The sequence below is a fragment of the Leishmania braziliensis genome, chromosome 13 (assembly GCF_000002845.2).
Source record: "Leishmania braziliensis MHOM/BR/75/M2904 complete genome, chromosome 13".
NCBI lineage: Eukaryota > Euglenozoa > Kinetoplastea > Trypanosomatida > Trypanosomatidae > Leishmania > Leishmania braziliensis.
This window is the reverse complement of record NC_009305.2, coordinates 26409-52742: the sequence shown is the minus strand read 5'-3', so window position 1 is coordinate 52742 and position 26334 is coordinate 26409. Positions and strand designations below refer to the sequence as shown.

The 26334-nt window shown below is 58.0% G+C and overlaps 6 protein-coding genes across 6 annotated transcripts; all 6 read left to right on the top strand.

Annotated features, from left to right (window-relative positions):
• Positions 1 to 805: 805 nt before the first annotated feature.
• LBRM_13_0130 (conserved hypothetical protein) lies at positions 806 to 1366 on the top strand (the record flags this gene model as incomplete). The annotated part of the gene is made up of 1 exon (XM_001563107.1): positions 806 to 1366. One exon carries the CDS (start codon positions 806 to 808, stop codon positions 1364 to 1366), a length of 561 nt encoding a protein of 186 aa, XP_001563157.1.
• A 1358-nt stretch (positions 1367 to 2724) lies between these two features.
• On the top strand, positions 2725 to 4695 carry LBRM_13_0120 (putative MCAK-like kinesin; the record flags this gene model as incomplete). Its single annotated transcript, XM_001563106.2, has 1 exon — positions 2725 to 4695. One exon carries the CDS (start codon positions 2725 to 2727, stop codon positions 4693 to 4695), a length of 1971 nt encoding a protein of 656 aa, XP_001563156.2.
• Positions 4696 to 9693: 4998 nt separating this feature from the next.
• LBRM_13_0110 (conserved hypothetical protein) lies at positions 9694 to 10176 on the top strand (the record flags this gene model as incomplete). The annotated part of the gene is made up of 1 exon (XM_001563105.1): positions 9694 to 10176. One exon carries the CDS (start codon positions 9694 to 9696, stop codon positions 10174 to 10176), a length of 483 nt encoding a protein of 160 aa, XP_001563155.1.
• Positions 10177 to 11385: 1209 nt separating this feature from the next.
• Positions 11386 to 12441, top strand: LBRM_13_0100 (conserved hypothetical protein; the record flags this gene model as incomplete). Its single annotated transcript, XM_001563104.1, has 1 exon — positions 11386 to 12441. One exon carries the CDS (start codon positions 11386 to 11388, stop codon positions 12439 to 12441), a length of 1056 nt encoding a protein of 351 aa, XP_001563154.1.
• A 5735-nt stretch (positions 12442 to 18176) lies between these two features.
• On the top strand, positions 18177 to 19109 carry LBRM_13_0090 (hypothetical protein, unknown function; the record flags this gene model as incomplete). The annotated part of the gene is made up of 1 exon (XM_001563103.2): positions 18177 to 19109. One exon carries the CDS (start codon positions 18177 to 18179, stop codon positions 19107 to 19109), a length of 933 nt encoding a protein of 310 aa, XP_001563153.2.
• A 3804-nt stretch (positions 19110 to 22913) lies between these two features.
• LBRM_13_0080 (putative carboxypeptidase) lies at positions 22914 to 24425 on the top strand (the record flags this gene model as incomplete). The annotated part of the gene is made up of 1 exon (XM_001563102.2): positions 22914 to 24425. The coding sequence occupies one exon, from the start codon at positions 22914 to 22916 to the stop codon at positions 24423 to 24425; it is 1512 nt and encodes a 503-aa protein (XP_001563152.1).
• Between the last annotated feature and the right edge of the window lie 1909 nt (positions 24426 to 26334).

Here is a 26334-nt window from a genome sequence, read left to right as displayed (position 1 = left end):
GGCCAGTGAGTATGTGTGCACATCCCCCCACGGAGGTGGGGACCCTATGCACACTTACACCTCTAATACAGGCGAGCCACTCGTGCATCTCGCTTAGTCACCCGCTCTCTCTCACCGCTGCGAGGAGAAAGACAACCAAAACGAAGACAAGATCAGCACCAACACACATGCACACGCGCGCGCTGATACGGCGCCGAGTGCAGCGCACGTGCGTCTCTAGTCGAGTGTTCGCCGTTGTGAAATGGCTGTCTTATGCTCACCGCTGTCTCCTCTCTTTCTTTTCCCTCTCTGCGCTCTATGTACGTGTGTGCGTGTGCGTCACGCACTTCCATGCGCCATCGCGCACACACGTACACTTCATCTACATACGGCCTGGGGCCTTCCTCCAGGAATGCAATCTCTCGTCCCCCACCTTGTCGTCCTCTACACGGCGTGTGCGTGCGTATGCGCCTATGCACTTAATATCTGCCCCCCTCCCATCCCCATCATCTCCTTGAGCCCCTCCTTCCCCTGCGCGTTACGCGCTGCCTCCATCCTTCCCTACAATCAACACTACCCATTGCGAAACAAGTACATAACCCACGCACACACACACACACCCATGCGTCGTCGTGAGTGGTGCGGCGTGTGCCTATCGGCGGCTACACTGCACACAGTGCCCCGTCAGTACTCAGAGTACCGCTCGTCGTACACTGGCGAGCGCAGCCCTCCCTGGGCCGCTCCGGAGGCGCCGCCGGCCTACCCATCGGCTTGCTCGCCGTTTCCCTTAGCGAAGCCACGCTTTCGCAAGACACACATTGAGTGGATGCTGCACCACGGTCACGGCGACCGCTATGGGAAGTACGGCCCGTCGCGCGAAGTTGCGGACTTTGAGTACGCCGACGGCACCCCGTCGAGCATTAGCGGCAAGCGGTTTGCCTTCAAGCATCACCAAGACCACCTGCTGGTGCAGCTCATCCGATCCGCGGCGACAGTAGAGCGCTTCGAAGAGGACGAGCTGCTGCCACGTATTCCGGGAACCCCAGAGCAGCGCAACTGGGACCCAGAGATTCCCCTGTTCCTGGAGGACGTAGACGATTTTGGTCGCCCACCGCGACCTGTGGCAGGCGACATGGTGGCGCGCGTTATGGAGGAGCGCTTCGCCCAAGAGAGCGGCCGCACGCCGATCAACTTAGCGAATAGGCACGCTGGCGAGGGGCTGGAGCCGAACACGATGTTCGCCACATACGACCCCGCCGCCTTTGTCTCCGATGCCGCAAAGAAAGACGTGCGGCGGCCCTTCTGGTCGCGTCGTCGGTGGGCGCTGAGCGACAACTTCATGGTGCCGGTGAGTCCTAAGCCGAAGAACACTATCAAGGACGAGTGAGCGGTGATGCGCGTACACACGCCTCATTTTTTGTGCTTGTATGCATTTGTGCGTGCTGGTGACGGTGCTGCACACGGAGTGGCGGTGCGGAGCGAGCTGGCGGGGGAGGAGAGTGGAGGAGGTCGGTATGGAAGACGTGGAAGCAGCGAGGGCCATGCGGCAGGCTCGTATTGTGCTTTCTGTACTCGCCGATAGGCACTGGGATAGCGGCGCCGAACTCTGGTTGGCTAGTCACCCCTCATCGCATCTCACGAGTACCAACCCCCCCCCCCCTCCGTTTGCCTCTCCTTGCCATTCGGTGAGTAGAGTCGAGCTTCACGTGTTCTGCTTGAGCGTGGCGGAGGGCGTTGTATCGTTTCTTCTTACCCGGGTGTATCGTAACTGTGTGCGGATGTCTGCGCTGCTCCTTTCTCGTCCGCTTCCGCCTCATTTTGGGCTGATAAGAAGACGCAGCGTCACGCATGCAGAGGCGTACACCCCAGCCGAGGTACACACGTACGTGCCCTTGTGTGCCCTTTCCTTTCCTTGAGCTCCATTTAAACGTCAAGAGAAGTTTTACAACTGGGCGCCAGCCGCCTCTTCAGTGCTGCTGGTGGGTGGTGACGCGCATTGCGGGTGCGGTGCAAGATGCGAGCCCACTCTCGCTCACACGCGTCGCATGCACGTGCGTGTGATTCCACTCCTCCATCTCGTTGGTGAATGACCGTCTCTGTTCAACTATTGGAGGGTCAACTCTTCGTTCAGGGGGGAGGGGCAAGCGCGCGGAAGGCTGCCGAGCTCGCGCTGCCTGTCAGCCCTCTTCCCTCCACGGTGGTCCACCGAACCTTTCGTGCCCCACCTTCGCGTGGGCAATTACCTCCTCCGCGGCGCGCCCTCGTGCGCCGTGCTTCTCCCTACCTCCTCGGCATCTCCCTCTCCCTCGCTCCTCTTTGCGGCCTCCCTGAATGATGCGTACCCGCATGAGCCAATCATACGCGCCACCCTTTTACGCTGCACCCTCTTTTTCACACACCACCATTCCTCCGCCCACCCCATCGCCCGGCTCGCCCTTGTCGCCTTGCCACGCAGTACGCTGCAGACATAGCGGCCTATACACTTATACAGACACGCACGTGCTCGCTTCATCCGTCCCGCGCAGCTGTTCAGCGGGGATGAGGGAGGACAGCCCCGGCAGCGAGTCGCCGAGCCGCCCGTCAGAGCGTGCCTGTGGCGTGTCGCCGAGCGGCCCTGGCGCCAGCTCATCCATTACCGTAGCCGTGCGCAAGCGACCCCGCATCCCGGGCCGCGAGGATGACGAGAATGACGTGGTGCGCTGCGGCGAAAATGGCTGTCCCTCCGTCACGGTGTACGAGCCGCGCATGAAGCTCGACCTCACCCCTACCATTGAACCGAGTAGCTTTAGCTACGACCACGTCTTTGGTGAGGGGTGTACCAACGAGGAGGTTTACCACGGCTGCTGTCAGCCTCTCCTCCAGAGTGTGCGAGACGGTGTCGGCGCCGTCATCTTCGCCTTTGGACAGACGGGTAGCGGCAAGACGCACACGATGCTCGGCACAGGGGAGCGTCCCGGTCTTTACAGCTTAGCCGTGACGGAGCTTCTCACCATGACGGAACACAGCACCATGACGGCGAGTTTCTACGAGGCGTACGGGGTGAAGCTCTACGACCTGCTCAACGATCGAGCGGAGGTAAAGATGCTTCAGGATGAGTACCAGAACGTGCATATCGTGGGCATAACTGAGCAGGTCGTCAGCTCCGTCGATGACGTCCACGCGTTGATGATGAGAGGCCAGCAGTTGAGGGCGATCGGCACGACGCATGCAAACGACCGCAGCTCGCGATCGCACGCCGTGCTGGAGATCAAGCTGAAGCTGGTGGACAGTAGCATTGAGCCGCAACTAGGCCGTATCACCTTTGTAGATCTAGCAGGCAGCGAGCGGGCATCCGATACGGCGGAAACGGATGCCAAGACGCGTCGCGAAGGCGCTGAGATCAACAAGTCGCTCCTGGCGCTGAAGGAGTGCATACGCGCTATGTCGATGCGCAAGCGGCATATCCCGTTCCGCGGCTCAAAATTAACGCAGATTCTCCGCGAGAGCTTCGTTGGCCGCTGCAAGACGTGTGTGATCGCGGCGATATCACCATGCCAGAGCCACTGCGAGGACACCCTGAACACCCTGCGCTACGCGGACCGCATCAAAGAACTGAAGGGGCCCACAAACCCGCATAACGGGGTGAAGCCGATCCCGTGTAAGACATGCGGGCAGCCCATCTTCATTGGTGACCGACACGTGTGCAAGCGCCACGTGGTGCCCTGTTTCCACTGTAGGCAGGAGGTAGACAAACAGGAGCTGGACGCGCATGTGACAGAGTGCAGGGAGTCGCCCATGCGCTGCCAGTATTGCAACGAACGCATGCCGCGCAGCGAGGCAGCCAGTCACAGCCGGCGCTGTGCCCGCGCCCCAACTCGCTGCGGTGCATGCGGTGCCATAGTACCACGCCAGCTCATGGACAGGCACACCCAGCAGGAATGCGCGGAGGCGAAGGTGAAGTGCCGTTACTGTGGCGGCGTACAGAGCCGCCAAGCACTCGCAGCGCATGAGCAGAGCTGCGACGCTGCGAAGATGGCGTGCCCGCACTGCCTGCAGTTTATCCGCAAGAGGCGACTGGAGGGACACGTCGCGAGCTGCGTTCGTAACCCCAACCGTACATTGCAGACACCGCGCAGTACTGCTCTGAGCATCGTCGCGTCAACTTCAATGGACACATCGCAGACGCTGGCCTCTTCCTACTCCAGCATCGGAGCGCAGCAGGGCATTCTGAAGAGTGTGGCAGTCCCGGCAACGGTGTCGTCGCGTGCATCTTCTTCACACAACCGCAACACAGCTGCCGGGTCGGGTGGGCAGGTGTCCCTGGTGGCCGCTGGCGAAGGCACGGGCACTCTCAAGTTCACTGAAGCCCACTCGTCTCATACCTCACCGGCTCGGTTGAGCAGCAGTGCATCGTTTATTAACCGACCCGAGTCGCGACGTGCACCTGCGGCAGGACGTCGCTGGAACGCCTGTGCCCTCGGCACCGACGAAGCCGACACCGAGGGCGATAATGACAGCGGCAACGTCGTCTGCCCGTACTCGCGCTACGGCTGCCCCGTCAAGGTGACGCGGCTGAACCTGGCGGCCCATTTGAACGAGTCCATGGTGCAGCACCTAGAGCTCGTCACGATGTACGCGGACCGTGTGGATGAGCAGAACATGCAGCTGCGACGCCTCGTGATTCACGAGGCGGACACGTTGAGCAGTTGTGCCACGATGGAGCGTCTGAGCAAGTGAGTCGTGGTACTGCGAGCCTTTGCTCTGTCTCCTCGCTTCGTTTGTTTTTCTCCGGCTTCTTCACTGCATTGCTTTTCTTCTTTTCTCTGCAAAGATGCCATGCTCCCTGCATGGCTCTCCGACCACGTGTGCCTGCGTATGTCTGCGCAGACCTGTACAACTTCGCCTCTTGCCACCCCTCCCGTCGAGGAGCGCCACCACACCATACGAGGATGTGCGCGCGTATTCTCCTCCCCCCTTCTCAGTGTTTCATTCAACCTCCTTCCACACGCACACGTATACCCACACATTCACTCAGACTCGTATAGTTGAGCTCTGCACTGCCCACTTTTCCCATCTCTTGGCTCCCCAAATGCCGCTGTTATTCCCCTGTACACTGATGTCTCCCGCTCACCACACTTCATCACCCCTCCCCCTGTTGGACTCTCTGTGGATTACGATCGCTGTTTGCGTCTTGTCTCTCGCGCTCTTTCTTTCTTCCATGTACAGTCCGTGACTCAATCACACCCCCCTTCTCCTCTCCTCTCTTTCCCCTTCCTCCGGCCGCAGCTACACCGGCTGCGGGAGTAGCATAATATGTAGTCGCTTCGCCTCACTCTCCTGCCCTCCCCTCTATCTTCCTCTTCCGTAAGCCTCTGCGTTACATAGACACCCGCCCACGCCCACAGAGAGAGGCAGGTGCGTGTCTCGTCCTCGTGGCGACCACTCAGCAGGCATCGTTCCCCCTTTCCCCCTCCTCCGCCAATGCCTTGTACAGTATGTCACTTCCTCTTATTCCTTCAGTGTTCTTTTTGCTCTTTTTTTGGTTGTTTGTGTCCTCATGCTTGCTGGCTTGTGCCGCGTCGGCTATGCGGCGCCCGCCTCCTCTCATTCCTCATACAGAGAGGGACGTCGATGTGCGCTCTTCTCCCCAACTCACCCTTGCGCGGTTCTTCTTTCGCACGTTGTCAGTCGATTTTACTGGGGTTGCTGCCTACGGAAGTGTAGTGATGTGCTCTGTGGTGGTGGGGGACTGGAGAGGTGTGTGGTGGCGGGTGATCCAAGCGCTGTGCGTGTGTGTGTGTGTGTGTGTGTGTGTGTGTGTGTGTGTGTGTGTGCAGGCGCGTATCCCGGTGCTTCCTCTCTCCCTTTCCTTGGCTTCTGCTGCTGTGGTCGTTGCGGTGATGATAGTGATGGCGAATGCCTCTCTGTCTCTGTAGTTGGACCTTTTGGAATTCATCTGTTACTCTCTTCTTTGCACTCTTCCTCCAGTAACGAGGAGAGCACAACAAGATGGGCAGTCACGAGCTCGCGCACATACAACTTTATATAATCGGCACGAACAGGCTCATTGTGTTAAGCCACTGCGCATCTACGTATGCCCGTGTTCCTTTCTGTGTGCCCCACCAGAGAGACGGCGCCAACTCATTCCCTTTTCCATCTCTACTTTTTGCCCTCTTTCAGCCGATGGGCCAACCGGCGCTCTGTGGCACCGCCAACCTTGCTACCAATGCTGCTGCTCTGCTCCCCACGTACTCTTCTTCCCATGTTGTCCCTCACCCTTCTCCTCTGCTTATTGTTGCTTACCCGTTCATCTTCATCTTTCCTTGGCTATCCACTCTCTCTGAGATTCGCATGCAAACTCATGTTCCACATTAACCCCCTTCTTCATCTCCATCTCCCGTTGCGACAGCACGCACCCTACTCCCTCCCCCTTTCCGGCTCTTTCCTCAGCCTCAGGAGAGACTGCAGGGCCGTCTCGGCGAGTCAGTCGTTCCTCCTTTCTCTTTACGCCTTCTCTCGGTTGCTTTGCTTTGCTCTCCCCCCTTCTTCTCGTTTTGCAAGAGTGGTGCGCACGCGCCTGCGAGTGTTGGCGCATGCAATATCGCAGCAAACAGAGCTCACTGTCGCAGTGAAGACGACTACGTGGACCACACACGCTACATCGTTGTTGTTTGGTGTGCTGGCGCGCGTGAACGTCTGATCACCCGTGCGTGTACTTCTCTTACTGCGCCTCTAACCACCACATCATCATCGACACTGCGTTGCTCGTTATTTCTTGTGCCTTTTCTAACTTTTTTTCCTTCTCTCTTCCACCATGACCGGTGCCCCCACGCACCGCGTGCCCACCGCGACCCACTCATGCATAGCAGCGGAAGAGATAGGGATGACTACACTGAGTGGGGTGAGGGAGAGGGGGGGTCTGTGCCACAGGTGGGGGTCACTTCGACTGCTCTAGACGACGTTGTTGGAGTATTTTTCATTGATTCTTCCCCTCCGCGTTTGCCTCTTCCTACCACTCCTTCCCTCGTGACGTCCTGCTGTGCGCGCACCCTTTACTGCTGTGAGGCGTTGCTGCTGGTGTTTTACTGCCGCTGTAGACGCCTCGTCCTACTCACATCAGCCCAGGTGCATATAGGGCGTATTTAGAGGGAAGGGAGGACACACAGCTGCCCACCAAGTCCACACATGCCGATACCGATGAGAGCTTGGAAAAAGAGGAGACAGACAACTCGACAACGTCACCTGTCGCCCTCTCCTCTCCTCCCCTATTCATTTCTTCGAGTTTGTCTGCATTTCAATTTCACACGCAATGTGCGAGTATCAGCCCATACAGACGGAGGGGCTGATACTCGCTGAGCTGTTGCTCCCATCTCTACTCGCTTGCTGTTCTTCTCTCTCGTGTGCGCTGATATCCAACAAGGAGACGCCAACGCCAGTGACGGTGCTCGACTGCAATCTGTTTGTTCCTCGAATCCTCACCGATGTGCCGTGCAAAGCCGTTGACGTGGATGACAGATGCCAAAGCGTCGTTTGCGGATCAGAACTACCGTCGTCCGCGCCGCCACGTGCCAGCGCAGCACCGCAGAGCTTCCCGTATCGAAGGCGGCGTACTCAGCCAAGAAGGACGACATGACGGTTCTTTGAGAAGACGTCCACTTCGCTGTGGGAGACGAGGCCGACGTGGAGGGGGGGGGCACGGGTGCGTAACGGGGCCAGCAGCGGCGTGAAGACGTGTCAACCTGTCAGACAAGGTAACCCATTTCGCCTTTCACGCCCCGCCCTTTGCCCCTGCGTTGGAATGCTCTCTTGTTTGGTGTCTACACGTCTGCACTGGCCTGCACAGTGGCTGCAATACTCCTTAGCTGCGCAGGAAAAGTGATCACCGGTGCACCCCTTCTCCCTACACCCAAGGCGTGTATACACCCACGTAGGCGGTTGAGCTCAGTCTTCTCTTTAGTGTTTTCCACATCCGCCTTCCTCATCCCCGTTCAATCCCCCCTTTCCCACGTCAAATAAGGCCATTCCCCAGAGCCCACATGGGCTAATTGCCTTCACCGTCATTTTACCATCATCTCTCGGGCTGTTTATTCTCTACTTCCTCCTTATTCTTCAATCGTTCTCCCCCTCTCCCTCAGCGCTGTGCTTCACGGCTACGCTTCACCGTCTCTCTGTGTTATCCACTCGCGCCTTTTTTTGGTTTGTTTTCTTCTTTCCCCTTTCTGTTTTTCGCTACTCACTCCCCCCCTCTCTCTCTCTCTCTCTCTCTCTCTCTGTCTATGCTCGCGCTTGCCTAGAGATTACTTCACTCCCTCTCCATGGTGGCCGTGTTGCTTCACACCTCCTGCGCCTTGCGTCTTGCTTTTCCCTCCTTTCCGCTCCCCCCTTTTCAAGTCTCTTCCCCTTGTCACTCACTCCTACACGTTTCTCTGCTAGGCGCACGGTACCGCCGTTCCCCTTCCTCCGCCACTCAGCCTAACACCAAAATCAACTCAACCCACCTTCTGCTTCCTCAGCTGCTCCCTCACTTCCTGCCTCCCTCGCGTACCTTGCCGTTGGGATGGGCACGGAGAGAGGTAGCGAGCTGCAGAGCAGGTGATCTTTATCGGAGAAGAAAGTGAGAGGAGCGCCACCATCACGTCAGCGCGAACGCAGCCAAAGGAATGCGGATAGGAGCGAGATCAACCAAGCCGCTGGCTTGATGTGGTGGGGAGTGGCGGTGGCTCGCGCAATGAATGCCGGTGTACCTCGCAAACCCTGGCGGTCGATGATGACACGCACGCGACGACCCCGTACTGCATACGGGAGTGTATACGTGTGTGAGCGTCTCTCGACTCGCTCTCTTTGTTCCTTTCCTTCAACTCTTTCTCATCTCTCGTTGTGTGTCTACAGGGGTGGGTGGGCGCTGCGCGTCTTTGGTTCTCTCTGCCACCCCCCTCTTTCCTGCTCTTGAGCCTGGCAACTTACACGGCGGCCTCGAGGAGCGAAATGTCGGGTGTGCAGTAGAAGCGGAGGCGGATTCCGTGAGGGGTCTAGCGGAGAAAAATGCGAAGCGAAGTGGTCAGCAGCTGGTGCGCTCTCCGCTTCCTCATCTCTGCCATCTCTCCGCCTTTTTCGGATGCGAGGTACTGTCAGGCATTCAACGACGGCGCCAAGGATCGGATTGTGCTCATTGTGTTTGCGCCTGTGTCGTTGGCCCCCTCCCCCATCTCTCTCTGCCTTTTATCCGTCACACGCTTCTTTGTTTCAACGTGACGCATTCGCGTGCTGCCAACCGTTCTCTCTTCTACGTGGCGTCCCGACTCCCTCCTCCTCACTGTCCGTCTCTCTTCAGCTTTGCACGCGAACGTCTATGTGTGCATGCGCGCCCCCTCCTTTTCTCTGTTCCTATCTTGCCTCGTCATCTTTGAGCCACCTTCGCACTCTCGAGACCCAGGAAACACAGTAACGCACAGATGGCGTTCCAAGGGGCGACTCAAGAGTGGATATGTGCGTGGAGGCGTGCACCATCGAGTCCCATCAACGACTCCAACCTGCCGTAGCTATCTTTTCCTCTCTGCTAATCCGTCTGCATGCTCAACTCCTTTCACTCCCCTTCTTCCCACTTACTCGCCTTTCCCCTTTTCAGATATTACAAAATTGGGTTGGTCGGCTGCCCTTTCCATCGACTTCCCTCGCACTCACGGCGATTCATACAGATATCAACTCAACTGGCCTTTTCTCCTTCCACCAGCGACGATGAGCGGTGTGGGCTCCTCAACGCAGCTCGCTGCCGCTACTACCGAAGCGGCCACCGTATCAACTGCTGTCCCCGCTGACACCGACCGTATTAGCAGCAGCCCCACACTCACGGCGGCGGATATGAAGGAACTTGAAGAGCTGCGGTTGCGGAACCAGTTGCTGAGGGCTGAAAATGCGGAGCTGCAGAGCAAACTCGAAGATGAGCGGACGCAACGGCGCCAATCCCAGCTTGACGAGAACCACTACAGCTTGGAAGCCAAGGCGTGTCGCGAGGCTATTGAAAAGATCGACTCCAAGGCTCAGGTGTTAGCGCTTCATGATGAGCTGCATCGTCTGCGGAAGAAGTGCGACATCTACGCGGCGGCGTTGGAGGAGTCGCGGAGTTACTTCTTCGAGATGAAGCGGCTGTACATGGAGGTGTCGCCGCATCTGCGCTCGTTCTCCGGCGATGCTCCGGCGCACCACGCGGCGCCCTCGTGAGAGAAGGCGGCGTGCGAGTGTGTAGCTGTGCGCTGGGTGGGCGCGGTGATGCGCCACTGTGGGGCACTACGTACTCACAGAAGCTTCCGTGTCTATTTATTCCGATCTTTTCACCCCCGCAGTGTGCCGGCTGTGCTCTTCTAGACCCTTTTTTTCCATGTGTACCTGTGCTGAGACGTATGTGGTGTGGAGGATGGGCAGCTGGTGGCTGTCGACTGTTGTTTCCTCCTCCCCCACTGTTGCTGCTGCTTCGGACTGGTGTGTATATGTGTGTGGGCCGCCACGCTGTTACCGCCACCCACTCCCCTCCCTTTCCCTTCTGTCTGCTCCGCTCCGCTCCACATACTTCGCAGCTGACAGTACGACTCCTCTTTTCCTCTCGACTTCACCACATGGTGGGGGGGGTGAGGGTGCCTGCCTGTTCATCAGACACGCAGCAATACAGCTGAACATGTATTCGCCCCCACACGTAGATAAAACCACGCTTGTTATTCTCTCCACACCTCTGTGCAGGGCTTGATGCACTGGTGGCGATGACTGCCCAAGGTGATGCCCCCCTGAATGTCTCTCTCAACAGCTCTTCTATTTTGTTCTCCACGCTGTAGGAGTACGAGAAGGGTATACGAGGGATGAAAGAATGACGTTCGATGCAGGGGTGTCACAGTGGTGCTGTGTGATGTGGTTCGCTGGAAGTGACCCGCGCCTTCCACCGGCCTATCAACACGCCTTCTTGAGCGAATGCTCCCCTGCCTCCTACCATTTTTCCACCCTTCCAGCCTCTCCTCTTCCCCCCGTCGTGCACCTGACCCTTTTCTCTACCCCCCCTCTTCTGCCGCCTCATTGACAGCGTGCCAGTCGGGCTTTGTCTCTGGCGCTTGTGGCATTTGTCCTCCCCCCCTCCTCTTGCACACGTGCTCGTCCTAGTCGTCTAAACTGACACGTATGTTGGCCACATACAGCTTCATCCCTTCCCCCTTTTTGCACTACATCCTTTACAGGCTCCTCGCACCCACTCACGTGCACCCACGCTCTTTACTCGCATCTTCTCACTGGCTGTCGCTATCGTGCTCTCTGTCATTTGCACACTTTGTCCCCTCGCCATCTCTTCTCTTCCTCCCCCGGCGGTTTAACTCTCCTCATCTACCGCAGCAACATCGCCAACGCAGCTAAAATCACCACCACCCACCCCCCAGCTAGCGAAAAGCGAAAATGAGGCCCGATTACATGAGTGTCATGTTTCTGTGCACCAGTGTCATGTCCTTCAACGCAGGTGTCTGGCAGATCTTTCGCAGAGGCCAGAAGCAGCAGCTGATGGAGAACCACAGGAACATTGAGAAGAGCCCGCTGACGGACTTGCCGCCCGAGAACGCGACAGTGAACGAGTGCGAGTACCGCCGAGTGAGCCTTGACGGGTCATTCGACAACGAGGGGTCGTGTCTGGTCGGCCCGCGCTCTATTCCGTCGTACAAGGGCGCCGCGAACGAAGACGAGAGCCGCGGTGGCTTCCTTGTCATGACGCCCTTCGAGATCGCGAACACAGGCAAGTTTGTGATGGTGAACCGTGGCTGGGTGCCGATCGACGCTGGAAAGCACCGTACGATGTTGACGCAGTACATCGGCGAGGGCTTTGCCCCTGCCCAAGTCCGCGGCATTCTTCGCAAGGAGGAGTTCGTGGGCGGGTCGCTTCTATTTGGTCCGAGCCCAGACAACGAGGGCCCGGTGGCAGCAGACCTGTCGTGGATGGCGATGCGGCCGTGGAACATGGCCATGGCCTACTACCGCCGCCGCTGGGGTGCTGACCACCTCAAGAAGAATGCCGAGAAGCACGGTGCCCACCACTACTACGTGGAGATGCTGGAGGACTTCTCGGGCGACGATCAGCGCATTGTGCGTGGACACGCGTGGCCCCGTCGCCGCGAGGTGGACGAGGTCACCTACGTGCATCTCACCCCCATAGTGCACTCCATGTACATCATCTTTTGGTTCTCTATCACCGCCGGTTCTCTGTACGGAGTGCTGCGGTGCTGGCGGCGTCAGAAAGACATCTTCGCGCTGCGCAAGTTTGCGAATAGGCAGTCGATGCAGCTGGAGACGCGGCGGCAGGTGGAGGCGCAGGCATACATGAAAGCAGTAGAGGAGGTGGAGCGGCTGAAGAGAATCAGCACTGCTGCTGCCGCGGCACAGATCGACCTTGGCAAGCCTACTACTGCCATATACAGCGAAGGAGTGGCGTTGGAGAAGGGTGACTCGGAGCCGCGCAAGTAGCGTGTCTTGTTTGAGTCTGCCGCAGACCTTTGCCGTCTGGGTGACCGGAATGCTGCTTGCACACCTGCTGGGGGTCTGATGGCGGGACACCCTCTTTGATGCGAGGGACTTGGCTGTGGCGCTCTGGCGGGAGGCGTGTTGTGCTCACGTGCGTTGATGCGGATCGGTGCGATTGGTTTTGTAGCCCACATATGGGCGTTTGTGCCTTTGATTGCGTGTTGCGTTTTCACACCCCCTCTTTCCTGTTGGACTCTTCTCTGGGTGGCGCACGTTGCTGTCTGTACGATGTTGGCTCTTGTCGCCCTTCATGGCTCTCCCCAGTGTGCTGCCTATCCTTACCCTGCCTACTTCCCCTCTTTGTGTACTGCTGCCTTTCCTCCTCCGAGAAGAGAGAAAGCGCAGCTCATCTGCAGTTGACCAGGTAATAGACCAGCATACGCACAGACGCGCTCGCTCCCGCAGAGCCACTCAGCTGTGCGGGAAACGGACACGTACGCGGAGAGGATAGCGAGCCCGCATCCACACAGCGAAGTGCATTGCGTTTTCTTCCTCGATCTCACTCACTCACTCTCTCTCTGACCAACCCGGGGCTATTTTTCCGTTCCCCCCGCGTTTTGGGGCGACGGGGTCGATAGCCGGCGCGGCCTCCGCGAATCAAATGAGCCGCCTCGAGTGAAGAAAGTGCCAGAGGAGCTTACGACTGAGCATTTTTGCCGTGACTGCGCTTCGCGCGCTGCACTCAGCAAGGGCAGGGCACCAAAGCAGTTGACTGACCGACTCACTCTTCCCAGGAGCAGAGTTGGTGGCCGAACATGCGGCCGGACTGGGTAGACGAGAACGCCTAACAGGGCGCGGCGCTCTGCTTCGGCATGTATCCGGGTTTTGGGGAGTCACCACGCCACACAGGGCCTCGCCCACCCACTCTCGAGGGGGGCGTGCGGCCGAAGAACGGGCACGCGCAGGCCCCACGCAGTTTTGTAACGCCTGGAAGTCGCTTACAGCGATCCCACGGGGTGGACGTGCTTCTGGAATCCTTCGAGCCCTGCGGGGATTTCTCGGCGCCTCATTCCCCGCTGACGGCGCACCGCGCAAAGCCGCCGCCTGTTCCTGCGATGGACTGCGCTAACGAAAACGATTGGCACAGCCTCTCCGCCCAGAAAAGATATCCGAAGCGGGGGTGTTCCCCGCAGCGAATTCTCGACAACTCCACTTCCCCCGAACGAGCCAGGGCTCCCCCGTTAACAGGCCCAGCGAGGACAGGCCAGAAGACCGATCGCCACACAAGCGGAAGCGATGCGCGCCTCCCCTCCCCCCTTAGTTGCGCCTTCCATTCGTTAACCAGCACTCTTGCCTAGAAGGAGGGAAGGTCAATGATGCAGGCAGGATGGATTTGGAGTGAGGCATAGAGACCTTCAGCAGCCGCTTCCGCCGCGGCCGTATTGGCTACCTCGTCGCAAGGAATCCCTGCGCGTGCGCATGCAAACCGGGGGTGAATTTCCCCATCCGTTGCTCACCGGGAATGGTGGGCAGGAGCGGATTTCCCTCTCAACTGCAGAGGTTTGGCGCAAAGAGGCCTGCGCCAAGCGCCGCCAAAAGGGACCGGCCATCGACCACGGGAAGAAGCAACCATTTTTCTCCCGGCACAGCCCCGCATTGGGAGGGACGAGCTTCTGAAGACATCTGCGCATTGCAATGCTCTCCACTCTGCAGCTGCTAGTTAGGGGGCCACAGTCCTCGGTGATGGTTCGTCGGGCAGTCGTGCTAAAAGGGTTGGGTGGCAGGATGGCGGCAGCCGCCGGGCAGTGCTAGTGTCACCGGGCACTGCCGTCCGAAGCTGTGGCGTAGGGTGCTCTAGGGCAACCACGGAGGGCGTCTATGGATGCGACATGTTTTGTAATGACACGGTTGCCCTCTGCCACAGTGTGTGAATGGTCTAAAGGCGAACGAATGCCAATGGACACGCCGTGCGAAAATGCACAGCGCCGGGGTGCGTGGGGAGTTGATGCAGAGGGGCCTCGCGCGGGTGTGGGCTCATTCCCAACAAGCTGCCCATCAACAAAACCACCCGCCCCCACCCTACTCGCCAGCGGGAACGGGGCTGTGGTTCAGGGGGTTTGCGAAAGACCCACCCGGTTTCCGCGAACTTGGTTACCTTGAAGGGAATGGGCCGTCCTCGAAACACTTTGATTTGCATGGGAAAGGGGCCGGATTCTAGCAGCACTGATTCTCCATCACAAGCAGAGAGAAGACTAGTGACAAGCCTGTGAAGACGAGCGCGCCGGCCGATCAGCTTGGGATTGGCCGTGTCCCTCAGTCTCCCCCATCCAGCTGCAGGGCTGTACGTCAGCTTGGGATCGCCATGGCCAAAGACAAATTGCTTCATATCGTGCGGCGAGGGTCAAAATCGGCGGTTTTCAACGCGACACAACGTCCCCCCCTGCAGTCCTACTTGCTTTTGCGCCTGCGTCGATTTGGCGTTGTATTTGGCTCGAGTGCCCGGTTGGGGGCCAAGAAGCTTGGAATTCATGCCGCCACCGAACAGTGAAACAGGGACCCCGTGCCCCCCGAGGTGAAGTGGGTCGAACACTTTCTCTTCGTCCGTGTGGCTTGGGTGTGTGCGAAACAGGGCTTCGCCTTTTTGCAGATTTATCTGCATGCCGCTGTCTTTCGATCGCGCTGCCACTTTTCCCAGGACCGCGTTGCCGATCCTTACGTCAGAATTCCGCCCACGACATGGAATAGCGATGGCCAGGTCGTCCGCGTACATGCCGAACTTTGTATCAGGAAATCAGGCCACCAACAACTCTGGGAGAGGAATGGCTTGCAGGGGGGATGGTTGTGGTGCAAGAACGGCGCCTTGGGGCCACCAGCCTTTAGGGCATACTGTTTGCCTAATGGGTTTCCAAGCTTTGCTTGCGCATAGCGGTGTGCAAGGAAGTTTCGGAGCCAGTGCTTCAAGCGGGTGCCGGGGAAACTCTGTGGTCTCTTCGCGAGAATCGGGGGATCCACACTGTTGAAGGCTCGCTAAAATCCACCACGGTTATTAACGTCTGCATTGCTTGGTGGGTTGCCTGCTGCTCCCTGCCCAGGCGTTTGCCGATCATCACGTGGTAATGGATATTTCTATGCATCTCGACCGTGTCCGTGATCCTGGAAAGCACCATTTTCGTGGCTTAGCCACGCCCATGCGCATGTTGGCATAGATGGGACTGCTGCGCATGAAATAAGCGCGCCAACGCCATGTGCCGCATAAGTTTGGAGACGCAAGAGGTGGGACCAATTGACCGGTGCGACGGAGGTTGTTCTGGTGGTTTCCCGGGTTTTGGTGGTGGTACAACGTGCGCACTCTTCCGCTGTTGAGGAACGAGGTGGGCGATCCGCATCCAGTTAGCGGGAGCTGGAGGGTGCGCTTTGGCCTTATGGGGAAGGTGGTGCAGCACCTCGTTGAAGATGCCATCCGGCCCTGCTGCCCGGCTGCTTCGAGCCCTTCGCCCGAGGGCAGGCGATCTGCTCCCTCTCACCTGTTTGTCTTCATTCAATTTGCCGTCACGCCATACCCCGACAGGAGGGAAAGAAAAGAGCGAGCGCACGTGCTCGGTGTGTCTTCAAGAGGGGACAGGGAAGAAGGGGATGTAGCCGGTGGCTTTTGTGTGGCGGCAGACCGAGCGGAAAGGAGGGGGGTGATGGGAGGGCTCGGGTGCAGGGGCCTCTGGAATGGGGGAAGGCATTGACCCAAGCGTAATCATGGCCCGGAAAGGGAAAAGTAGTGGGCGGCGATGCTGAAAATGTCCGGGGGCTGGAGGGATTGGCGGGGAGCGGGGGACGGTGGAATAGGGTTTGCGCAAGCAAGCGGTGCTTGCAACTAATGGTGTATTCAGGGCGACCGTCAGCGGCGGGAGGCGCCTGATGGACAGGAGGGATAGTTAGTGCAACGTGCATCGTTCGCAGCATCGACCATGGGGCAGGGTGGCCGGGATCGGCTTTTGATATCCGTCGGCCCCAGGTGTCCTTGCGGGCTTGCCTGAGGATGTAACTTCTCTCATGCTTGCGTAATTGGTGTGTGCGCAAGGTGTGGTTGTTCGAGTTGACATAGTAAGCTGATTGTGCATCTGCAGCTTGCTCGTCTGCGTCGTCCGTCCCGGCGGTCCACCGCACGACCCCACAAGTTTGACAGCCATGTGGACAGCTGCGCTTGATAGTGCGCAGGGAGGCAGAGTTGAACGATGCTTTGTGCTCGTCCAGAGTGGCTTTTCCCAACGGCCTCACAGCTTTTGGTGCTTCACCGAAATGGCCTCAATTTGCTCCTTTCCGGCTGTAAAACACCCTCGGGTATGTGGGGGCTGACGGGGTTAGTAGGGCTCCACAAACCAGAGTGATAGCAGAAGTGGGGAACTTGCGCTTGCTATCCGCTGTGCGGTTGGTGCGCCGGCTTGCCACCCCCGACGCCCCGGGGCCACACCAAGTCCAGTGCACTTTCCGTGCCGCCCTGGAAATATGCAGGCGTACCCAACGTGTCCTCCAGCATGAAGCCTGCAATACTCAGGGCTGCAAGCTGGTCGGCAGTGTCTGGCTGTTCTGCGGGGTGCAGCCGGGATGGAGGGCGGGGGGGGGGTGGGGGACGATTGAAATTCCCACAGAGCAGCGAAGGAAAGCCTCCCAGGGTGCCCGCGAAGCGGTGGGTGCTCGACGTGGCCGGGTCTTTGTGGGGCATGCGAAATGCCTTCGGTACCTAGCGCGGGGTCGCGGTAGACCATCTCGGCGATAGTCCCTTCGACGGGCGAGTCTCCACCACGCGGCTTCCTTTGGACCCTTCGGGATTGCGCGTCTTCTTTCTGGTGTGCAAATATTGCCGTGCCGCCGCCCTGGTTGGTGCAGTCGCTGAAAAAGGTTGTGTGCCCGGGCGCCTTCCAGGTGTTGGCAGGACTTGGCGAGAGCTTCGCCTCCTGAAGGAGGTAACGATCCGCTTCAGTTGCGGGTAGTGGGGGCTGTTTAGACCTGCTCAGGCCGTTCGCGTTCGCCTGTGCAATCGTGAGGGGTCCAAGGTTAGGCTCGACTCTTCCGTACCGAAGTTGCCACATTCTCAACTACAGCTGCGGCTGGCTGCAAAACCCGGCGCTCGAGGGAGGCGCTCGCGATGTTTCCGCCCCTCGTGAGGGGGCGTTCAACCCAGTAGCCCTCGCTGTGTGATCTTCGACGCTTGGCTTCCTCCGTGAAGGAATACTGGCTCCCAAACACCGCGAAGAGGTGGCCTACATTCATTGGGGCCCCGCCCTAGTCGTAGAGCGCTTTATTATCGTTAGTGCGCGCCTGCACGCCCCACAGAACCGCAGGTGCGTGCATGTGTGGGGTGTCGTGTGAATACCAAGAGCACCGCGCTCCTCCCGTTCGCTCCCACTTCTTCTCTGGCCCGTCCTCTCTTTCTTCCGTCCGCCACTGCCAATACGCGCACACATGCAAACCGGACCGCTTGTAGTGCATTGGAAGAGGCTAAGCACACACGCATAGACATACGCATACACACAACTACACAAACAGACTTGCACAGTCGTTCTCATCACCATCACCACCTTGTCCATTTCTCGCGCCTTAGTTTTGTGGCACTCCACCAGGCTCAGCCCCCCTTCCCCAGCACCATATCCAGTCCTTTCCCGTTTCATCTTGTGCTTGCCGCCGAGCACTGGCACTCGCAGTCGCTTCCCCCCCCCCCCCCCCCCCCCAAGGCCACCAGCACCGCAATGGCGACCTCCACCACTGCATTTGCCGAGTTTGCGCGTGAGTGGGGTGCTCTCCTGGCACACGACTCATCCACGTCTCTGGATCATCTCTTCAGCGCATACGTAGGGGTCAAAGAGGCGAATGATGTTACGTACAGCAGCAGCAGCGGTAACGATAGGAGCAAGTCGCTATTTACCTCTCCTGTCGCGTCCGTCGAGGACTTCACGGACGTCTGGGCCGCAGCCAAGCGCGTGAACAAGGAGTGGGAAGCTGCTTGCATGGTGCGCAGCATACGCCGCTCCAGCGATGAGTCCATCACTCAGAACCAGCTGATGCTATCCATGCTCTGCTGGGCGGCCGCGCTGCAGCAGCAGGAGCACAGATTCTTCAGTGAGTTCCTTGCACAAGTACGTGAGATGATCCACCATGCTGCGCTGCGTTGCGCCGCCTACGCTAATGACGAGGGTGCGGAATCGATCTTCGAGGAGGTTGCGTTTTGCGTCGCTCTTGAGCTGCTTGGGTGGCACGACAGCTTGTTGATCTGCCTCCAGCGTGCCATGGCCCTCCCTCCACCTCTGCATACCGAGGAGGACGTTCTACTGTTCACCCAAAAGGTAGTCCAGGAGCTCGCATCAGCCCTCAGCTCACGCAGATCCAGCTCCGATAGTATGACTACCATCACCACCCGCACGTCAGCGCTAGGAAGCTCCTTTGGGCAAGAGCAGTTTGTGCACTCCCCCGGTGCTGGTACCAAGGAAGAAGCGACAAGGTTGACTGTCGCTGTAGCGGGAGGAGATGAGGGTGTCGTTTGGACCTCCTTGGGGCAGCCGCTATCCAAGGATGATGCATCGTCATCGTCGAGATCCAGCGTCGAGCACGCGCGCGCGGTGAGACGCAGTGACACAACCACCTTTATCTTAGCTCCTACCCCTCCTTTTCATCAACATCACTGACGGTCGAAAGCCTCGGCAGCTGACTTGCGACTTGGTCACAACCGGTTCGATTGCCATGCCGACGCCCACGAAGTCGCCAATGGAGTCCGCTACGTCCACCACTTCAACCGCCGCTTCCTCGCCCACAATTCCACCACCGTAGCTATTGGCCCAGCCCTCCCCCCACCCCCTGCACGCCACCGTTGTAATCTCCGATGAGTGAATTGTTGACACCGACGGTAGCCTCCGCTCACCACTCATCTGCCACCATTGTAGCCGACTGTCCATGCAAGCGGCTGGAGGAATCGCTGCCGGACGTGTGTCGCCCTACCGTTTGCCCTCCTGTCCTTCAGCACACCCACCGTACAAGACGAGTGATGCACGCAGTACGGCCAAGTCCTCGAGCAGTGAAGCACACTCCAAACTGAGGATGGGTAAACGCAATCGTCTCGCTATGGTTTAGCACACGACAGACAATGAGCACATGGCGGTGTACGCCGCCGAGGGAGCTTGGGTAGGAAGTAGTGACACGGACGAGCGAGAGAGCGTGCACGAGTTGCCAAAACCGCCTGTGCGGTGGCTGTGCGTTTCTCTCTCATGACGACACCGCGCGCACATTGTCTTCACGGTACTAACACGTCTCGTGGGACAATTGAGTGTAGCGCTGGTTGTCTGATGCGTGCGCTTCGCCTCAATAGACTCTCTTGCTGCTTGTGTTTCCTTGTTTTGTGCAGCCTCGCTTTACTGTGCGAGATCGGGCTTGGGGAACCGGTGCGGGAGGAGGAAGCGGGAGGAGTAGAGGAGTAGCGGATCTCTCATACCCCTGTCCCTCTCCTTCCGCGGTTAAAAATTCCCATCCCCCCTTCCCCGTTCTCTCACTGCTGGTGCAACGTTGACGACTGTGCTGCTGTGAGCAATTTGCAACTGCTGTCCTGCTTTACCTCTGCTGATCCGTCGGGAAGGAGAGAGAGATGCCACAGTCGCCCTTGTCCCTCTCTTTCTCTTCTCTACCCGATACCTGTCGTTTCTCTCTCTCTCACAGTTCCTCATAGCTTAACACAGCGGCAGCCACGCACATCCCCTCCCCTTCCCTCACCCACTGACAAAAGCCATCGATGCCGGGGCAGCGCGCGTGTGTGCGCACGTGGCTCGCTTGCCACTCTTGGCAAAGCAGAGAAGCAATGGGACTTGCGAGCAGGAGCGGGGTTACCTCGTTGCGATGCCTGCGCACGCCTGCCTGCTCTAGCACGCTTCCTCAGTGAAGGACAGGGGCGTAGTCACGTACGCGCAGGTAAGCATCTCTGAGGCGATGAAGGAGTGGGACAGCTTACAGACCCCAAAAGGGAATCGTATGAAAACAAAACACGTGGGAGGGAGAGAGGATGGGATGGAGAGAGCATATCGATGTGGGGTGGAGAAGCAGGAAAGCACGGGTTTAGTTGTCTCTCTCGGTCTCCGCATGCACGGCTGATGCGGATAGTTGTGGTAATGGTGGGACCACACGGGGGAGAGTGGATGCACGACGAGTCGAAAGGGACGTGTGCACACGGGTCCACACCCGCAGAAGCACTGGTAGCGGCTGTTGCCTCCCTCCCTTTCCGCTTCTCACTTGCGCACAGCTGCACTCGCGCTTTTCTTCTTCATCGCACTATAAGCGGATAATTCTGTGGCGTGTACAGACGTGTGCGCGCAGTCACACACACACACACATCAGCAGCAGCAGCAGCAGCGATCTGTGAGCTTTGCGGTGTCGATATCTTACCGCTGCTCCCTCGAATTGCACGGTTTTTTCCCCTATTCTCCCCCTTCTTATTCTTGGGTATCAGCAGACACTGCCATGAAGGCGTGCGCATGCGTTTGTGCGCGCCAGCCCCGTTGCGTCGCAGTTCCTCTGCTCTTTCTTTAATATTTTGCATGTTTTTAGTGCTTCTCTCTTTCACGGGTTTCTCTTCTGCACATTTATCAAGCCTGTCTCGTGTGTTAGTGTCTTAGTTCATCACCCCCTCTCGCTCTTCAGCCCCTCACCCCTTTCACACCTCTTTACCCACGTCGTTCTCCGTTTACCTCCCCTCGTTCTGTTTTCTCTGTTTATTTCCGCTTTACAATCGTCAGTTGCGCCCGCGCTATCTCGTTTGCACTGTCACTGCACGGTGCCGATCGCTGTGCTGGCAGCGGCAGCGCTTTGAGGTCCTAATTGTGGGTTGCCTTCTTGTGTGTGGGGATTCTCAGCTTTGAGACGTCTCTCTCCCCCCTCACGTAGTCGCTTTTCTGGTTCTCGCGTTCTCCCTATCTATCACCGCTGTGCTCGTGGGCTTTCCTTGGAGACCACACCCCTCTCTTTTCCTCGCATGCCGCGCCTGTGCCTCAACAATCTCAAGCGCTGCTCGCTGTTGTCCTCTGCTCTCTCTTTTTTTTTGGGGAGGGGGAGGGAGGGAATATATGACTGTGTGTGTGTCTTTGCCTTTAGACTCATTCCTTCCACCCCTCCTTGATGACGGGGGGGGGGACGCCTCGGTGCGTGGCTGCTGCGCACAGTACCCCCGCTCTGTGCGGGGAAGCTGGGCAGCCCCTATCCCTGCCGGCGCCGGGCCACCTCTGGTGGTGACAGGGCCAAGCGCCTGCCACGTGGGGCGTCAGAGAGACGTGCCGCTACGGATGTCGGCGGTCGGGTCCTGGACGCGTTGTGTCGGAGCGGCGCGCGGCAGCGATCACGGCTGTACGATCCATATGCTGGCAGGGTGTCAGCGTGGCGGCCGGCGAAGCGGATGGGTGGGGTTTGCAGCAGAGGCCGTGCCTCGGTGGCTGGGCCGGCATTGCTGTAACGCGTGCCTGCGGCTGTTTCGCACCCGGCGATGGGCCTGTGACACGCCGGGCTAAATTGGAGTTTGACTCGCATGCTGTACGGCTGAATGAACGCGATGATGGCAGAAAAACAGAAACTTGTTTGGTGAATGTGGGGTGCTCGTGCGTGGTGTTGTCGGTGCTCTACGTCGAGGGGTGGATGTCAGTGTTTGCCTCGCAGAGTTTGTGTTCTCTCTCTTGCTGTCGACTGTTGTGGTTTGTACATTTGCATGAACACGCACATGCGTGTCCATATGAGCGCTGCTGGTGGAGGTTCTAGCAGCTGTGCTTCCTGCACGGCATACCGGCCCACAGGCAAACACTTGTTTTGTGCTGCATCGTTGTAGCCCCGTAATTACTCTTTTCTGTGTGCCTTGCCTTAGGTGATTGCAGGGGATGCTCTGAAGACGTTTTGCCTTCTTTCACGCGTCCAGTCTCTCTAGCGCACGTGTGTGTGTGTGTGTGTGTGTGTGCTGAACGGCGAAATGATTTGAAGTCTTGCTCTGCGTGTGGAGAGGGTTACTACTGCTCCATCGATGGCAGAATCCGAGGTCAGGATTATCGGCAGTCACTTGCGACGGTTACGTTGCTTCTGCATGTACGCATTCCTTTTCCTTCACTCTACACCAACGAAAGAGGCACACGTTTGTGTGCACAGATGTTAGCGTTGTTGCTGAGCGACTCCGAAAATCGCTAACGGCTCTGCACCACTGCCACTTTCTGCCGCACCATCGCTTTCAACCATTTTTCCCCCATTTGTTTCTCTCCTCTATCGTCACTACGCGAATGTGTGCGCTCGTTCACGTCATTTGCTCACTCTTCTTGTGCTTGGTTGTGTGTCATCGATAAGCTGTCTGTCCGTGTCTTCCCACCATTCTCCAACCCCCTTCCATCACTCCCTCCTCCCCACACATCGCCATCGACGCATTGGCCCCTCCTGCGTATCTCCCCATTTCTCCATCTTAAACAGAACATCGAGAAGCAATGCAGGCCTACAAGCAGCTGGAGCAGCTCTCCCAGAAGCTGCACAATTTATCGCACTTTCTGTATCTCGGCAAATGGGATTCCGAGACTATGATGCCTTCAAAGGGCTCTGCTGCCCGCGGCGCCGCCATCGGTGAGCTACACGGACTCATTGCTGAGCTGATGACCGCTCCGAGCACGAAGACTCTGCTGGACGAAGCTGAGGGAGTCAAGACGGAGCTCACCAAGACCCAGCAGGCGAACTTGCGCGAGTTCCGTCGCATGTACAGTGCTCAAGCGGCGCTGCCAAATGACTTCAGTATGCTCAAGGCGAGGCTCTCGACGACCGTTCCGCTTATCTGGGCTGAGTGCCGAAGGAACAATGACTTTGCAACTTTTGTGCCAACACTGAAGGAGGTGATTACGGTTGCGCGCAAGGAGGCGCAGTACCGCTCTGCTGCGACGGGCAAGCCTCTGTACGAGGCCCTGTTCAACCAGTACGAGTGCGGCATGACGCTGGAAACGGTGGATAGCATCTTCTCTGACGTAAAGTCGTGGCTGCCGGAGCTGCTGCAGAAGATACTGACTTTACAGAAGGCTGAGGGGCTGGAGGCGAGGGCGCCTGAGGCGCCTTTTCCCAAGGACAAGCAGGATGCTCTTGGGCGCCACCTTATGAAAGTGTGGGGCTTTGACTTCGAGTCAGGTAGGCTAGACGTATCCGCGCACCCGTTCACGGGTATGGTAAAGGAGGACTCGCGGATCACCACCAACTACGATCTGGAGGACTTCACCAAGGCGCTCTTCGCGACGATCCACGAGACGGGACACTCCAAGTACGAGACGAACTGCGGTCCGATGGATATGCGCGGCCAGCCGGTGTGTAACGCACGGTCGCTGATGATCCACGAGAGCCAATCGCGCTTTGCCGAGGTTGTGATTGGCCGCTCCAGCGCCTTCCCTGAGTTTCTAGCTCCGCTGCTGAAGGAGCATCTCGGTGAGCAGCCCGCGTTCTCTCTGGAGAACGTACGGCTGATGAGCCAGAGGGTGAGACCCGGCTTCATCCGGATATTCGCGGATGAGGTGTGCTACCCACTGCATGTCCTGCTGCGCTATGAGATAGAGCGTGCGCTAATCGAGGGCACGATGGAGGTGGAGGATATCCCTCGCGTGTGGAACGAGAAGATGAAGGCGTATCTGGGTCTGGAGACGGAGGGACGTGACGACATTGGCTGCCTGCAGGACACGCACTGGGCGATGGGTGCCTTCGGCTACTTCCCGACGTACACGCTTGGCACCATGTTCGCGGTGCAGCTGATGTATACGATCAAGAAGGAACTGGGTGAGAGCACGGTGGACAAGTGCATCCGCACGGGTCAGATGGAGCCCATCTTTGCGAAGCAGAAGGAGAAAATCTGGGATCAGGGCTGTCTGTACGAGACGGAGGAGCTGATGATCAAGGCGACTGGCGAAACGCTGAACCCCAAGTACTTCCGCGAGTACCTGGAGCGCCGCTACCTACGTCACGAGGACTGAGCAGGGTGCCATGCACCGTCATCACCACCACAGCCAAGGGTGCAGGGAACCCCTAATGCATGCACGGCATGCAGAGAGGCTGGGTGCTAAGCTGACTGCATTAAAGCTAGAGAGAGTTGGCAGGGCGAAACCCCCCCCCCCCCCTCACCACCTACCTGCCGGTGAGTCGACACTTGTGCGCCTGATTACTGCCGTGTGTATGTGCCTCTCTCGAAGGAGTGCGCCTTTCTCTTTCTCCGGATCGTTTTGTGCTTGTTGCCCTCACGCCGTGCGGCATTTCACCAGCTTCAACGGTGCCTCTGTTGGTGCGTGTGCTTTGCGAGCCTGAGGGCATCGCCATAAGAGGACGAGCAAAATATAACCTCATGCAATAACGAGCGGAAGTTTGTGCGCGCATCGACTTCCACAGGGCTGAGAGGGTGAGTATCGCAGCGCGAATGGCCGCGGGTCAAGGGTAAGCGGATGGGGGAAGGGGGACGCAATGCACCGTGCCCAACACCGAGTGTGTCTGATGTATGAAGAAGTGTTGTACAACGCCTACTAATCCTACCTCGACTGTCGCACATCCCCTGTCCATCCTCGTCCACGTCCTCCACGCTAGCCTGGCCTTTCTCTTGCCTTCTCCTTCATGCAACTAGTGTAGTACGGTTGCCTATCGGACAAGCGACGTGTGTGTGTGTGTGTGCCTGTGTCTTCGCATCTGACTTCACTTTTTAAATTTCGCGTAGTGTGTCTTTCTGTTATGTTTTAGCGCTTCTATGTTTTGTTTCGTAAAACGTTAGCGAGTGAAGGGGTTGCACTGTGGTGTGAAAGAGATGGAGGAGAGAGAGGGAGGTAGGATGCAGGACTTTGCAGTGCTCGTGTGCGTATGTGGTGTCCAGCTGCCCTTCTCTCCCTCTCTTGCCCTCTTCCTCTGTTTCTCCCTCTCTGTGCCACCGGTGCGCTTCGATATTTTTTTTCTGATCATTCCGTGCACCTTTTTCTACTGCTCTGCGCCACCCACTACCAGTGCGGAAATAGTACGCAGACGTGCACGTCCCACACGTACGTACATGGGCCTGCGCTATGCTGTGCGTGATGCATCCGTGCCTTTCGTTTTGTCTTCGTATAATGTACGCTGCGTTTCCCCCCCATTTCAGCTACACGCACACGCACACGCACACGTTGTAGTGTGGGTGCACCTACAAAAGGCAGATATTGGCAAATCTCGTCTCTTTTCCTTCCTCCTCTTCTCTCCCACACCTGGCAAATAAAAGCAACTGACACCCCCCACACTGAAGGGAGAAGCGAGCACGTTAGTCTTGTCTGAATGGTGTCCAGATTGCTGATTTGTCATTCTTCAATATATGTGTGTGTGGGGGCTGGGTGGGCGAGGGGGTCACGCGCAGACATCGATTTCCCTCTCGTCTTTCCACGTTCGGTTTTCTTTTCCTTTCCTCAGACGTCGGCCACGAAGTTTCACAGCCTCCCCCCTCTCTTCCCCCTTCTCTCTCTTCCTCAATGCAAAAGTTTGCTTTCCTATTGTTGGAGTTGCAGTCATTTCTGCCAGGTGGCCTCCGACCGCGAGGGACCGGTATACAATGGGCGGGGCGTGCGGCAGCTCTCTTTCCTCCTCCTTATCTTGGGGAGAGTACTAACTGGCTTTGCTACTTTGTCCGTGAGCTCCAGTCTGTTCCACCCGATCAGTCCCCGTTGTGTAAGGTGCCAGGTGGGACATGGTGGACAGAGGGAAGAGGGGACTCGGCACCTTCGTGGTAGGGGGCCTTCCAAAGGTAGTCCGCCATTTCGCAAGGTCAGAGCGTCAACGTGAGTTTTTTTCACATGGCGACGCTCAACACGTTATTGGAAGGCGGCGGCCCCATAGCCGATGAGACAAATGAGGTGGAGCACCCCCGCTCAGCCGATTACC